The sequence below is a fragment of the Quercus robur genome, chromosome 8 (assembly GCF_932294415.1).
Source record: "Quercus robur chromosome 8, dhQueRobu3.1, whole genome shotgun sequence".
Classification (NCBI taxonomy): Eukaryota; Viridiplantae; Streptophyta; class Magnoliopsida; order Fagales; family Fagaceae; genus Quercus; species Quercus robur.
Window position 1 is genome coordinate 51,506,357 of NC_065541.1, and position 15,395 is coordinate 51,521,751.

Sequence of the window (15,395 nt, forward strand, 5' to 3'; positions counted from 1 at the left end):
TAGAGTTGTTCAATTCTGCTTTTCAACTATAAGGGTCTGTGGAGGGTTGGGCTGAGCTTTACATTTCTTTTGGCCTTCATAAAGCAATCATGTAAAATAACTTTTATTTTTTTTTTAGCATTATATCTCCTTGGTGGTGGTGGTTGGAGGGGAAAGTGGTGCGTGCCTGTGGGTTAGGTGTATTTAACATATCCTAGAACTTGTGTGCTGTGATGTGCTTTTGAACTAGCTATGGTTCGAATTCATAATTGAATCTACAGAGTATCAACTTTGGTAAATGATGCACATGTTGTTACTGTGTATGTATTGTTTTTGATGAAGCAATGTATCACTTTGTAGAGGAATACACTGTGTGTTGTCAATTTCTTCTGTAAGAATGACTTGTGGTAAGACAATATCATTGTTATTTTCTGTCCATTATTATCAGGCATCTATAGACTTGTTCAATTTCTGCTTTTCAACTATAAGGGTCTGCAGAGGGTTGGGCTGGGCTGGAAGTCAGTTTTAGGCTGTTAATTTAAATAGAGCGCTCAAAATGCTGCATTATTTAATTATTTTAGAGATTCCAGGTATGTTGAACTTCTCCAGTTGTCTGAAGTGAATAATCTTGAAATGATACTGGCAAGTTATTAGTTGTCATTTATTTTGGATTCAATGTTTTGGCAATACTTACCAAGAAATTCTTTTGTAATAAAGTTCCTGAGGTGAAATTGTCTTTATTCCTCATTTTTGGTATGTAATCTCTTTTCTATTTGATTCTGTTTGTTTTTGGAACAATATATCTATGTTAATGTAGTGCATAGGATGATAGAACTCATGGCTCCACAGCCATACTGCTCTAAACTTTCATCCCCAAAACTTGGGAGCTGTTTCTTCTCTGAACTTCAGTCTGACCGGGTTCTGATGACACGTGCAGTTATCTAGTCTATAATTCTGTAGTGGAGTACATAATTAAACCAGTTCTTTTGCTTGGAGATTGTTGTTGGGTACTTTAGTGTTTTTTTTATGGATTTCTATTCTTGCACATGAATCCGCAGCGAATAATTTGTTGCCTTTTTTTTAGGAAAATGCTTCACTTAATAGGGGAAAAAAAATAAAAATAAAAAAATAAAAAACTATTTGAGTCCAATTGAAGTGCTCAAGACATTTCTAATCGGTGGGTTGATTTCTTCTGGGTTTAAAGGTGGAGATATGCCGTGGTAGTTTCATTTTAATTATTGTAATATGATGCTATGCATTTTTGATTGCACAGGAAAGAGCAATAGATTGTATTGCATTTGAAATTTTTAGCCTTTTTTTTAAAGAATGTTCTTGTGACCATCGTTCACTGTCATTGCAGTTGGTTGACACTGACAAATGAATAGTGTGTATGATTATGAAAGTTTTGCATGCCTTGTTGAATAAGTAATCTTATCAGAAAGAACTGAGAACATTGTAAAATTTTTGTATGCAGAGTAAATTACTTAAGCAAGCTTTCCATACTCCTATTTTTTCAGCAGTCTTTTTGCTCCTTAGACTACTTATGGTTTGTTTGTTTGTTTGTTTGTTTTGTCACATGAGAATATTTGCTTGCCTGATCACAAATGTGTGCGCTGTGCTCCAGCGTTGAGGCACTCAATTCTTTTTAAAGTTGCATGGTCGAAAATTTTAATTGTGAAAAGAATTGGAAAATAACTTTGCAGGATACAACCAATTATGTGAGATATATATCCTTTTCCTCCTCTCCCTCCCTGTGGGCATGTGCAGCCTTTGTCTCACATGTATCTTAAGATTAACCTACGTGTGGGTTATAGAGAGGAGTCAGACCAATCCAATTCTTCTTGATGCGTCCATGTTGAAGAGTCACTTCCACTCTAGTCTAGTCCTCTTATTAAGTCCCTTTGGATTGACTTGCATTTCACAAAAGGTGTATTCACTACATTGGTAGCATTGTATCTTTCGTGTGTAATATGCCTTCCACTGGATGTGGAGTAAAATCTGATGATGACAGTTCATTTGGATGCAAACTATATAAGGTGCTTTCTAGTGCAAGAAAGCAGAAAATATTTTAAATTGGTAACTAGGCAGAGTTTTATCTGTAGTGATCTGATCAGTTGGAACTGAAGTATAACAAGAGCCTTGGGCTTAATGATTCATTTATCCTAAAATATGTAAGATGTGAAAACTCGCCCCATAATTTTTATACTTGGTTATTTTAGCAGGGTAAGCTAATACGAGTGATAGAAATAGTATGGTATTATTTTTCAATACCATTTTCCCAACCAGGTTGGGTGAGAAAAGGCCGAAGGATGGAATTCTCTACTTGATGTGAATTATTCACTCGTGATTCCATAAAAATCAAATGTTCAATACTTCAATTATTGAATCCATTGGCAGATTTTCTAAATGATAGTATTGTGTTCATTCTAATTACATTCAGTCTGCATAATCCTAAGTGTAACATCTGTTTAAGTATGCATCGTATGATGTCCTTGAACTTTCTTAGTGAGAGCTCAAAAGATGGGTTTGGCGTCCATAAGCTCTGGACTCTGGAGTGATTCATTGATTGATGTTTGAGAAAAGTAGTGGTAACCCACTTTCATATTTCTGTGTAATGTGAAGATAAGGTGCAATATTCTATTAGCTATTATAAGATACTATATTGCAAAAGTTGACTTCCAGTTATTGTTTCTCCTTTAAAAATGTCAAATTTGATCGTGAAGATCTCTCCAAAAAAATGAGTGAACGTGAAGAGTTGAGAAGCCTTAATTTGTTGTCATGGATTGCTAATATACAAAGTGCTTAAACTTATAATTGGTGCTGTTTTCCTGTTTTCATTTGTTTGGACAAGTGGATTAGCAGAGAATTTTCAATGTTTCTATTTTATTATATGCTTCTGGTTATCTTATACTTTGGATTAGTAGGATATTTCAATGAAATGTCCTACTTGAGAAGCTTGGGAATAAATAAATCTATCATGCAATTCTCAGTTAGATTCGGAGATATCATATCATTTCACGTGAATATTTTTGACAAAATTTCTGAGCTCCCTTTAGAGCATCAGGATTTAGATATGTACTGCTTTGGATGTAAATGAACCTGATGTGAAAATAAGGTGGGAAAAAAAAAAGAAAAGAAGAAAAGAAAAGAAGAAGAGGTAATTATGTAATAAACCCCAGAAATCTGTCCTTGTATTAAATCCTGGAGTTTTAATTGTGTCAATTTCAATTTCAATTTTAATATTGTTGAAATCTGAACCCTTTTCGAGTCTTTGTTAACCAATTATTGTAAAAATTCATGAAAATTGTACTTCCACCTATTCGGGCACCAAAAATGTATAATATATATATAATTTTAATGCTAAAATACCACTTGGTGTTTTCTTGATGGGTTATTTAGTGCAAAGATATTAAAAAAAAAATCTCAAATGTACAATTTACTTCAGTTTTCATTATTTTTAATTAATTAATACAGGCATGCTAGGGACTAGAGGATCTAGATTGCAAAAGAAAAAAAAAATTGAAATTATGGCATGGATGCTATTATATTTAAATATTCAGGATTTAATTTGAAAATACCTTAAAATTAAAAATCTCTAAAGGGATCTATATTATTCGGCCGTATTTTTATTTTGGATCTATAGCTTGGGATTTATGGACCTGCTAAATTTCTAGTTTGTTTTACAGGCGATAATGTACAAGTTAAGCTAAAATTCATTAAACAAATGTAAAAAAAGAATGTTTTACGTATCACAGCTAACAATTCAAGTTCATGCACGTACAAGTAAACTTCCTAGGATCATACACTGTCTCTTCCTTCTTGGAAAGTTTGTAGCAAAAATAGTTGAGATGAACTGCCAGAGAAAAGCATGTATGTCTTCCACTTTGACGTTGGACCCATTTCTTATGGCTTTATTGTTCGTTTCTCATAGTTGTGTCTACATAAAGAACATCTTCAATCCAAGCCACAATGTTGAAAGCAAGACCTTCCAACACCCTTGAGTAGCTCTCCAGTATTGCTTTCCCCACGTCCTGCAAAAAGTAATTGCCTCTTTAAGCCTTTAATCATTGCTTGTGGTCCAATTCCTCAGGTGGTGTAAGTTATGTTTTTCTGACGAAAATTTAATCATGTTGTGGTCCAATTCCTTAGGTGGTGTAACTTATGTTTTCCGACAAAATTCAATCATGTGGTTGCATTGGCCAATAAACTGCATGTTTGAATTAAATCATCCTTAGAAAATATAATACTGTTTATGCTGCATTAGTCAATGTAACCACGTGTTCGAATTTCATCAAGGAACATAGGCTACAACACTTGCTATGTAGCTGTGCCTAAGTTTTGCCCTAATCCAACTTCCATGAAGCATGCAAAATATGAACAAATGAGCATCGCATGGTTTGCTGTGATTCAAGGCTACTTTCATATGAATTTATAGATGGCCATAAACTTACCTTATTGCACTGAATCTTGCTTGTGTCCAAGGTTGTCTGTGACAGTTCAGGATACCTTTGCTTCAGGCAGAACAATAAACTGTCGGCCCTCTCTGCTAGGACATGATTTTTGTCACTCCGGTCTGTTTCAGCCATGAGATCCTTTACCAGGTCCCAAGATGATTTTGAATTGCTTAGACAAGCTTTACGCCTCCATGTGTACATGGAAGCTTCAACCCTGTCTGCAAGCTCTAGTGCTTCATGTTCTGATGTCATATTGAGACAGTCAAGAAGATGGTCGGGTGAGAATTGGTCTGCAGTACAGATATAGCGGTAAATTGAATCTCCTAGACACGCTTTTCCACTCTGTGTACAAATTGTTGTAGAAAATATTTTCAGAAGAAGAAATAGGTAAGTTGTGATCAATATATAGAATGAACTTCTGTTCCAATGTTCATTCTTGCACTTAACATGTTATTACTTCTATGTTCTGTCCCATATTTTTTTTTTAAATTAGACACTTAGAAAGTTCTATAAAATAATTTAAGAAATAATTCCCAAATCAATTAACCAATTACTTCCCAATATGTAGGATCTGCTAAGAGGGCTAACCTTTGGAAGAGTTGCCAGGTATGTGTCTGGGATTTCCATCTCAGCAAGAATAGTACTATTGATGGCCATGGCAGCTTTGTGAATTTGATTAGCACAGTCACGTTTGTGCTGCAAATGCTTCCTTGCCTTCTCAGAGAGGCCACGTGGATCTACACATGGAACAGGCAACCACCATTTCTCTTCTTTCCTCTGAGTAACCTTTCGAAATGAGCCTGTACGAATTGAATTCCCTGACATGCTCCCTTGTTTTGCATACCAGAATTCTGTATCTTCGAAACTATCCAGTATTTCCTGTCAAAGAAAGAAAAATCTATGTTTTTGTATGCGATCCCTAAGAGAAACCAGCGTTCCTCTGAGAAAAGAGTGCAGCTTTTAGCAAATAAAGGTTGTCTTACTATGAGCATCATGTCAAGCTTTTGCAATGCAGGAAGGTTAATATAAATATCTGATCTTGGTGTACTCGCCATCACCTAAAAGACATCATCAACTTATATTAAAAAGAAGCAAAAAAAAAAAAAAAACAAAAGGGTCAGATATGTATCTAAAGATTTTCACCTCCACGGTTGTCCCATCATCTAAATCTTGCAAGATTGGGCTAAATTCTACTATGAAATCACACACAGATAATAGACAATCCATTTCTCTTTTCCATAAAGCCTTCTTCTCAGGATTCAGAGGTTCTAGCCTCAAATTTTGTCCAAATACAGTTGCTGCAAAAGATCACAAAGATGTGTGATTATATTGAAATATATAAAGTATAGTCACTCTACATTAGTCTTTTCAATTTGTTACAAAAGAAATACCATAGAGGTTGGTTATGGAATTTGAAATGGTAACTGCAGTTGTGACACCTTTCCCACTTCCAGACATGTCTTCCCCCAACAAAAGCTTTGCAAATCTTTCCTTCATCATTTCAAGCTCTGCCAAGAATTTCACAAAGATTTAGCAAACAAGGATTGCTTTTGCATTTCTAGCATGTATAGAGAATCAAATATCTAAAATGAGACTATGCCAACTCACCTAAATCAGTAGATTCATGATCATCAAGTTTATCGTCGAGAGTTTTCTTCTTGGGTTTCATGCCTAGTCTGGTAAGGGATCTGGATTTGGCTACCGGCCATCGAGAAGGAGAAGGTTCACTTGAAAAGCTATTGTTGTCATCTGTTTGCTCTGAGAAGGCTGAGGTCTCAGAATTAGTTCTGCAATAAGCATAAGGACTGCCACTCAGTGTCGAACGCCCTGGAGTTTCTGAGGTTGAATGATCATTTTGATCCACTGAAGAAAGTGAAGGTTGATAACCCAAATCATAATCATCTGTATTAGACAGTGTATCCATTTGAGCTTTTACAACTTATGGTCTAATTACTCAAACCTGCACTGCACACAATCATGAAAGTGTCATAAATTGGGTTGGTGCGCTCTAAATTTCAGAACTCCATCACCACTATCAGAAAGAAATAGCAATTTGGTGGGACTCTGATTAAAAAGATGGACCCGGGAATGGACTTAAATTGTACAGCTTATAGAGTTAAAAAGTACGAATCTTTTTCTTTTTTTTCTTTCTTTCTTGGAACAAAAAGCAAAAGAGGTTTATGAGCTGTTGTTATTGTTGTCAGAAATGGAAAATAATTCACTGAATATATGCACTAAAGCTTTAGCTATAAAGCAATGTTATGGCAAAATTTTCAAGAGGTTATAAACTGGAATTTAAAAATTGAAAGGCAACGGTTAGCTAAAGAACAACGGTCTAATATTCTTTCATGTTACCTTTATTAGCAAGATTTGAATTTAAAACTGTTGAGAAGCAAGCTGAGTAACGTTTGAAACAGTTCCCTCCTAAGTATTTGCAATCTTTATGCCATGAAAATCTTTTCTTTCCTAAAGAATAGCTTTCTTTGAGAAAAAGAAATCCCATATCACCATGATCTTAGAAAATGATGAACAAGAATATTTGGCACTGAAATCTTGCAGTTGACCTTACTTTGATAGTAGTATGAGAGACCCAGTTGCAAGAATGGCTAAATTTTAGCAATAGATTTAGAGAAAGAATGGCTTGGTGATTGCAAAAATATAATAGGACATGCAATATGTGACTTATTAGTTGGACACCAATATTATATATATGGTTTTTTTTTTCTCTTTTATTTTTTGGGTGAAGGAAGAAATAAGAATATATAATGGGTCGGTTGGGCTTTCTTGGGTGGTGGTGAAAACGTGGCTTATGCATATAAGCTAGCTAGATCCGAACCACTTGATGCCCAAACATTCCAAGGTAACTGGATTTGAAAGCTTGACACATTGCCAAAGATAAAACACTTTCTTTGGTTATGTTTCCACAATAGCATTCCAGTTAAGAAAGTCCTTGAATCAAGGGGTATTATTCAAGATGCTTGCTGCCCCTTATTTAGAAATCATGAGGAGTCTATCTTACACACAGCATCCGTAGCAGATGTTGTAAAAATTATGCCATTTTACCACATCAAAGACCTACTTTATTATTTTACCACATCATTTTACAACATCCTATTTATCAGATGTTTTATCATTCAATTCTATACATTAAAATAATATTTACTATATATTAAAATAATATATTATCACATTCCCATTATCATCCACAACAGCCACAACATTAAAGTCCAATAAAATAATAATTTTTGGTTTACCACATCTGTCCGTACCATTGCAAATTTGCAATGGTACAAACACAAATGATATAATTTTACAACATTTGCAATATCTGATAGGGGCTGATTTTCCTGTTTGGTGTGGGAGATGTGCCAAATATTTAGCATTTGGCACATATCCCACATATACTATGGGTGCTAACTGCCCAATTGCTATGGATTTTTGGCAAAAGTTTCGAACTCCCCAAAGCATGTCTAACTTCATGCATCTAAGCTTAACTGATTGGTTGAGCACAAACTGTTTGGACAGTAAGCTAAACCGAATCAATGGAATTTCTTGGTCCATTATTTTTCCTCTGGCTGTGTGGAATTTGTGGAAATATAGAAATTGCATGGTTTTCCAAAACTCTCCTTTAAATCTAAACCTCCATTCCCTTTGTATGAAAGTTGCCACCGAATATTTTTATTGTGTGGGAAAAGGGCCGGATTCCAAAAGGCATTCTATCATTCCGATTTGTTGGGATAAGCCACAAGAGGGGTGGTTTAAACTCAATTCAGATGGTGCTTCCTTGGGTAATCCAGGGAAGGCAAGGGGGGGAGGGCTCATACGTGACTCCTGTGGCAGATGGATTAAAGAATATATGAGATATATTGGTATCAGTACAAGCATTATTGCTGAATTCTGGGCTCTTAGGGATGGTCTCACGCTTGCCTCACAGCTAGGAATCACACACTTGGCCGTGGAGTTGGATGCCAAGGTGGTTGTGGACCTTATTCTCTCAAGGAAAACCCCTAACAGCTCATATACATCACTCCTAAATGACTGTAGGTACTTACTCGGGCAGTTTCAGCGGACCGTGATCAAGCATGTGTTTAGGGAGGCTAATAGAGGAGCAGACAACCTTGCTAAAGGAGCTTGTTCCTTATCTTCTGATTTTGTTGTACTTGATGTTCCCCCTAACTCTGAACTAAATGTTATTGTAAATTCTGATGCAAATGGTTTGTACTCTTTAAGGCTGATAGCCAACACTTCACCTTTTGTGGCTAGCTAATATATCTATTTCCTTTGTTGACCAAAAAAAAAAAAAAAATTCAACATATAAATTATTTAATTGCAATTATTAATGGAAAATTAAGAAAAAAAAATCCAATTGTAGATGTGACCTATGGAGGAACTAGACACATCAGTCTTGAATTCATCAATTTAAGAATTTGTATGCCTTTGTGCAAAAATTATCAGTCAATTGTGGCCATCCTATCTGGCAGTTAAGGGCGTGGAATTATTATTCACTAAGGGCACTCGTTAGCATGACCCTTTAAAAATTGTACATTCAAATTACAACTGTACTTTATTTTTTAAAACCAACAAATCAATAAAAATACAATAACTCTAGTCACCAAAAATTTCACGCCCTTAACTGCCAGATAGGATGGCCATAATTGACTGATAATTTTTGCACAAAGGCATACAAATTCTTAAATTGATGAATTCAAGACTAATGTGTCTAGTTCCTCCACAGGTCACATCTACAAATGGAATTTTTTTTTTCATAATTTTCCATTAATAATTGCAATTAAAGGGTCATGCTAACGGGTGTCCTTAAGGCACTGGTTAAGAATCCAGTTAAAAAAAAAAATTTATGGGAAAAGAAAAAAAAGCAATTAATGTTTTGACAGCTTTTTCATTTCTCATAAAAGTGATGTCAAAACTTTATTTAACTGAATTCTTAACTAGTGCCCTAAGGGCACTGGTTAGCATTTCCCATTTTTAAAAACAGTACATAAGTTTTGGCAAACGAAGCCTTAAGATAAACTAATATACTTATTATACTCACTTTAGTTGTTTTTTATTTCTTTCTTAAGAAAAAAAAAGTTGTTTTTTATTTTTATTTTTATAAATTATAGAAATGATAGGATTCAAATTTATAGTGTAGGGACACGATTTTTAACGACCCAAGGATGATGTTGGGCTCGTGTGTAAAGGGTCCGAACAATATGATTTGTAGAGAGTGGGTTTGGAAAGGCCTGCCTTTGGGCGCTGGGTTTCGGTCTGGTCCCGGTTTCATGAGCGATCATACAAAAATGGGTTTGGACTGTATAACTGAGCCTTGCATCAATGTAGTTTGAAAGGTTTGACTCCTCGGAATTAGTCCGAGGAGCATTACATTCTCACCATTCCTCCTCCTTTTTTTTAAGGATCCCCCCCTTTTCTTCAGGATCCCCTCCTTTTATACTAGTATTTACCTCTCATCCTTCATCTACGTGTCAGTTTTTCCTGGTTTGGGGTATTTACTCGTCCTATCAATCCATACGTCAAAGTGGTTGGGGAAAAGCTGGATAGCATGGTATGGAGTATGGGCTCGTCAGACGCTAGGCTTCACATTATGGTGTTGGTAGCTTTCTCGTTTGTACGGCTCTTGTACTGGGTTTGTCATTTTTTTCAGGCGCTTTGTGAGGTGTTGAGCGTGAGATCGTCCTCGGCAGTAGGGCTCCTCTGCTTGAGTTTTGGGCCCTTAATGTGAAATGGGCTGGGATTTCAAATTTCAGGCCTCACCACCCACATATAGTATTGCTCTATGATTGTTTATTACTTATTTTGCATGTGATATAAGACAAGTAGACAACAATGGCGTTATTTTTTTTTTCTTAAAGCCGAAAATAAGTTTTTGAAAAAAAAAAGAAAAAATCACTGCCCGAATATTATGGCCTTTATGGGGGAGTCATGTCATATTAATGTGAATGACAACATGGCAAATGAATACCTGGGAAAGTAACACTAATTTTGTGATGTCTCAACCACTTCACTTAATTAGAAGTTGAAAGTTGAAATCTTTATTAGCTTTTTAAAGTGGATTCAATTATATTAGCGATGTCAAGAGCACTATAATTAAATTGAGACTCTCTTCTCTAATATTTTTAACTAGATGTTCAAGGTTTAAGGGTTGATTTAGTGGTTTTTAAAGTTTCGTGATATCCATAAGATCTCAGATTTGAAATTTCTTACCAGTATTTTGGGGTCACCTTTATAGGATTTCTTTCTGTAATAACCCGGTACTTATGAAACAAGGGAATTGCATACATCGGAAGAAAATTCTGAACACTCTCATTTGTAAAAAAAAAAAATTATCAAAAAATAATGTTGAGATTCGGAGTAAGTCACAGTGTAATGGATCATCCATATTTATTATAATTACATGACTCCTAATCTGCATGTGAACCACACGAACATAAAAATCAGATGATGACAGAGTTTTAAGGACGCCAATTGAAAGACCTCCCTTTTAACAAGTTAATAATTACATTTAATTTGTTTTCTGATTCCCAGTGTTTGTTGGCCCACAATGAGTCAACTTGGAATTAAACATGGCAACATTATTATAATTTATAAATACAATAGCAATTTAGGACTTAGAATATCATGAATTATTAATACCTAAAAGCAAAACCCTTTCTTTTTTCTTTTTTCTATTTTTTGAGGGAAACCTAAAACCCATTTGAGTTGTCAAAACTCTCAAAATTTAATTGATCCTAAAACTAGGGAAGAAAAAAGGGAAAAAAATCAGGATCAAAATATCATGTTTAGGAATTTCTTTTTTGTTTTTTTTTGGTTTTTGAGAGAATAATGTTTAGGAAATTTTTAATATGATGCAATAGCTAGCAGCTTGGTCGGAGGTTGGCTTAGAAAGCATTTCATCCCTTAAAAATGAAATTTAGACAAATTCTTAGCTTAATTTGTTTGAGATACAAATAAATTAGTGATTATTAGAAACAAATTAATGTTATCTAGCTGTTGAACAATTTTTTATTTTTTTTTTATTTTTATCGAATTAGGTCGTAAAATAGACGTGCATCCCATTTCTCAGGCTTCTGACTCCTTGTCGGTTGGCTCCTAAAATGTGATAAGGGTACATGGAATTAAGGACTTTCTTATACTAATTAATAAGTTGAGGTCAAAGTTTCTTTATAAACAAATGCATGTACCTCTTCTCCTCAAAATAAATAAATAAATTTCCATTAAAAAATCAAATAAATAAAAATGCATGTACCTCTTGAGTCTCTTATTCTAAGCCTCTACAGAACAATATGCCACTTATTAAAAGAAGTTGTCAACTAGCCTATGGCCTGATTGGCCAAGGAAGAATTTAAAATAAAATTCATTTATTTTATAAAATTTCAGTTAATTCAACTGGTAAAATTTTATATATAGTAAGTTGCTTCTCCAATTGATGTCATCATTGTCCTTGTCCAAAAGAGTTTTGATTCTAGGAATTCCAAATTTCTTTTGGATTTGTGCAAATCCTTAAAGATGGCATGCAGTCGATTAGCTACAGATTAAAAAAAAAAAAATTGAAATGAAACAAACATTTGTTGATAGATTTTTCAAAATATTTTTAACCAAAAATGTTTTTAGGGAAAATGTTTTTAGGTTGGAAGCGTAATAAATATATATAAATATATATATATATATATATATATATTTTTTTTTTTGATATATCAATAGATGAGAGTGGAGGATTTGAACCTTATATGTCCCCATTAAAAATATCAGGAGATGTTAATTAGGTTTTTTTTTTTTTTTTTTTTTTTTTGAGAAAGGAGATGTTAATTAGTTGAATTACAAGACTCTTCGCTTCAGAAATAATTTTTTTAAATAAGTTGAGTGTTCTAACTTCTAAGAGCACCAAAAAATACGACTCAATTAAATTACAAGACTTTTAAGAGAACTTTTTAATTATTTTGAGAACATAAAAGAAATGATATTGGGATTTATGAAGGAAAAAAAAAACGAAATATAAAAGTAAAATTGCCAGAGTAGGACTGACTAAAATAAAGAAAGGATAAGCAAAGGCCAAAACAATCTAAGAAGAAAATAAAGAAAATATTAAGAGATTTTTCATAGGAAAAATAAAATAAAACTAAGACAGTAGAAATAATGAAGGAGCAGCTAATAAAAAAAAAAAAAACTAAAAGTAAAAAACTTAAGAAAGATTCAATCATCTTATACCCAAAAAAAAAATTCTAAGACTTTAATGTAGAATGCTGATTAATATCATAAATAGATATTAATATAGATACTATACATTCCATAGAATATCAGTTTGACCATTTGATTCATAACTCGAATGAAGTGCCCAATTTTTTTTTTTTTTTTTGATAGAAAAAAAAAAAAAAAGAAGCAAAAATAATAATAATAATAACTCCATAATATTGGTTCCACCAGAAATTAAAGTCCCTATCATCTATATTATTGATTAGGATTTATGATCCACCTAATTTTCCTTCTGCTTATTTTCGGAGTGATCACTTTGTTTACAGGAAAATAAGGAACTCCACCATAATTTCACAAACGCACTACATATTGATTTTCTTGGTTCCTTCTCCTCTGCAATGTACTCTCTTGTCTTTATTACATGCCCTTCTTTCTGCAAAGTAGTAATTGTATTCTGTTTAGCATTTTAATAAACCACTAGTGCTTAAACATAAAGAATTTTGATATTATAGATTTGAAATAACATTTTACGCCTAATCATTTCAAATGTACATATTAATAAAATTCTAACCCACCTATAAATTTATCAATAGAAAAAATTAGGGTAAAAAATTATTTTCGTCACTAAATTTTATCAAAATTTTGTATTTTATCTCTGAAATTAAAAATTTAAAAAAAAAAAATTCATCTTTCAATTATTGAAAAGTTCATTTTTTTTCCCTCAACTATTGAAAATGTTTTACTTTCTGTATTTGAACTTAAAAAAAATCTTTTTTTAATCCGTAAACTGTTGAAAATAGTTTTTATTTTTAATTTTTTTTTTAAGTTTAGGGACAAAAACAAACTTTTGGTAAAATTTGGAGACCAAAATAATATTTTAGCCAAAAAAAAAAAATCATTTCATACGCTATTTAGGTTATATAAATCTAAAAGGTGAAATTCAAATCCTCATCTTTAAATACATCCATCCAAATGAACCATAGAATTATAAAACCATAGAATTATAAGAATTTTTTTTTCCACAATATTTTCATAACACTTTCAAAATAAATTTTAGGTGATAAGTTGTTACTAACTGTTACTGGTGGACAAAAAAATAATTTTATTGGTAAGTTCAAATTATAACCTGTAACAACTTTCCACTTGAGATTTGTTGTAAAAGTGTTGTAAAATATGACTTTTCTCTACAATTATACTCGACTTTCTCTCTAACCATTCTTACATTTGCAATGAATTTAAACCCAATTTTTATTTGGCCTCTGTAGGTGTCATCTTCAAGCACCACATTATATGGAGCCGGTTTTACTTCTAGGAAAGCTCTGTCACTTCCCTCTGTAATTATTCCACCAAGGTGAATTCTGCATTTCAAAATTGATTAGTTTAAATAAGGCAAAACAGTATTAATAAATAAAATATTTATTAGTAATAAATTTGAGAGATTTAGCACTGTTAGTTATGTTATATATCATGCCTATGCACATGTTTGCAACACATTCTCAATGTATGTGCCATTTGGGAGCAACAAGAACTAGAAGACAGAAAATATAGTAGAACAAAATTTTCTATATTAGTTAGGCTGATAAAAGGTTTAATGCATTAGAGTAATTTCTAATATAAATCTCACAAGCCTAAAGGAAAAGGGCATTACATGGTTTCGCCAACAAAGCCACCATCACTGAGGAATTCTGTGTTCATAATTTTGAACTTCAGATGGGTCAATCTTTTCCAATCAGACAATGGGCGTTCAAATGTGAATTTCTCATTCCACCAGGCCTTATCATCTTCACCTGCACAGCAAAACTTGGTCACTAGGTCATCATATTAGCATTGGGAGTCCGTGATTTAGCAATTGGAAAAGACCAGCATGAGATAAAACCTGATGACACTTTGCTTCTATGTACATGAGTTCCACATTCTATGATAACGTAGTAGGCTGGTGTTCCTATCACAGTATAATCCAATTCACTATGTTAAACAGGTCCAATTGGTTCAACTTCAACAATCAACATATGAAAATTCATGAGAATATAAAAACACAACTTTTTTCACAGAAAATGAAAAGAAAGTATACCAACAAGATTTGTGTGTGTAATGCCTTCAGCATTAACAAGAATTATTTCAAGGATCCCTCCTTCCATATGTGTATGGAGGCATGTGACATTCGCAGACAGAGCATTAGATTCCACGAAAAAGAGTTTATGATGTTATATTTTGAAAAGAAAATTGATGGTGGCAGTTTCATAAGTTCATTTACTACATTAATTACTTCACTAGATGGGTGTTTTGGATGTCATACATTAAAAAAAAAAATACCATAAACGTTCAAAGAAATCTGTAATCAATGTAATTGTGAAGTGTAACTACATAATCAATGCATCGTAGAGTTACATACTAGAATTTTAAACTTGAATAAGTTTCAACTTTTAACCTTCAATCAATTTAAATCACTAGGAATGTCAATTTGAATTAAATACAATTATTATCATTAAAGAATTACAAATACAATCGCTCTCAATAATGGATGCAAGTGCATCATCTAAAAAAGCAATTAGCCACAATTTTTTAACAAGAATTTGTGAATTATGTGTTATGGTCAAGCTAATTATCACAAATATGATCCACAGTCTAAAACAACTAGGACATTATTCTTTATATAATTGAACATTGTCACAACTTAGCAAGTGTTGGATATACACATGTAAGTGAAGTCTTATATTAAATAATGATGAGAAAAATAAGTAATTAATAAAACATAAT

The 15,395-nt window shown here is 33.1% G+C and overlaps 2 protein-coding genes and 1 long non-coding RNA gene across 3 annotated transcripts; 1 reads left to right on the forward strand and 2 right to left on the reverse strand.

Annotated features, from left to right (window-relative positions):
* Positions 1-3,669: 3,669 nt before the first annotated feature.
* Positions 3,670-6,611, reverse strand: LOC126696916 (rop guanine nucleotide exchange factor 3). The gene is made up of 7 exons (XM_050393674.1): positions 6,042-6,611; positions 5,825-5,941; positions 5,577-5,731; positions 5,417-5,491; positions 5,022-5,312; positions 4,431-4,775; positions 3,670-4,010 (listed from the first exon to the last, which is right to left on the reverse strand). The coding sequence occupies exons 1-7, from the start codon at positions 6,355-6,357 to the stop codon at positions 3,891-3,893; spliced, it is 1,419 nt and encodes a 472-aa protein (XP_050249631.1). The 5' UTR covers positions 6,358-6,611; the 3' UTR covers positions 3,670-3,890.
* On the forward strand, positions 4,676-5,421 carry LOC126696917 (uncharacterized). Its single transcript, XR_007646115.1, has 2 exons — positions 4,676-4,820; positions 5,002-5,421. It is a non-coding gene; the product is annotated as an uncharacterized LOC126696917 (long non-coding RNA).
* A 4,227-nt stretch (positions 6,612-10,838) lies between the features above and the next one.
* LOC126696454 (elicitor-responsive protein 3) lies at positions 10,839-14,776 on the reverse strand. Its single transcript, XM_050393196.1, has 5 exons — positions 14,710-14,776; positions 14,515-14,580; positions 14,287-14,425; positions 13,835-13,996; positions 10,839-10,854 (listed from the first exon to the last, which is right to left on the reverse strand). Exons 1-5 carry the CDS (start codon positions 14,774-14,776, stop codon positions 10,839-10,841), a joined length of 450 nt encoding a protein of 149 aa, XP_050249153.1.
* Positions 14,777-15,395: the final 619 nt, after the last annotated feature.

Coding starts and splice junctions, on each gene's coding strand:
- LOC126696916 (XM_050393674.1), bottom strand. CDS start 6,357: ATGGATACACTGTCTAATACAGATGATTATGATTTGGGTTATCAACCT. Junction 5,732..5,824: donor TTCCATAACCAACCTCTATG/GTATTTCTTTTG, acceptor GATCTTTTGCAG/CAACTGTATTTGGACAAAAT. Junction 4,776..5,021: donor ACCTGGCAACTCTTCCAAAG/GTTAGCCCTCTT, acceptor ATTTGTACACAG/AGTGGAAAAGCGTGTCTAGG.
- LOC126696454 (XM_050393196.1), bottom strand. CDS start 14,776: ATGGAAGGAGGGATCCTTGAAATAATTCTTGTTAATGCTGAAGGCATT. Junction 14,581..14,709: donor TACACACACAAATCTTGTTG/GTATACTTTCTT, acceptor ATACTGTGATAG/GAACACCAGCCTACTACGTT. Junction 13,997..14,286: donor GGCTTTGTTGGCGAAACCAT/GTAATGCCCTTT, acceptor TTTGAAATGCAG/AATTCACCTTGGTGGAATAA.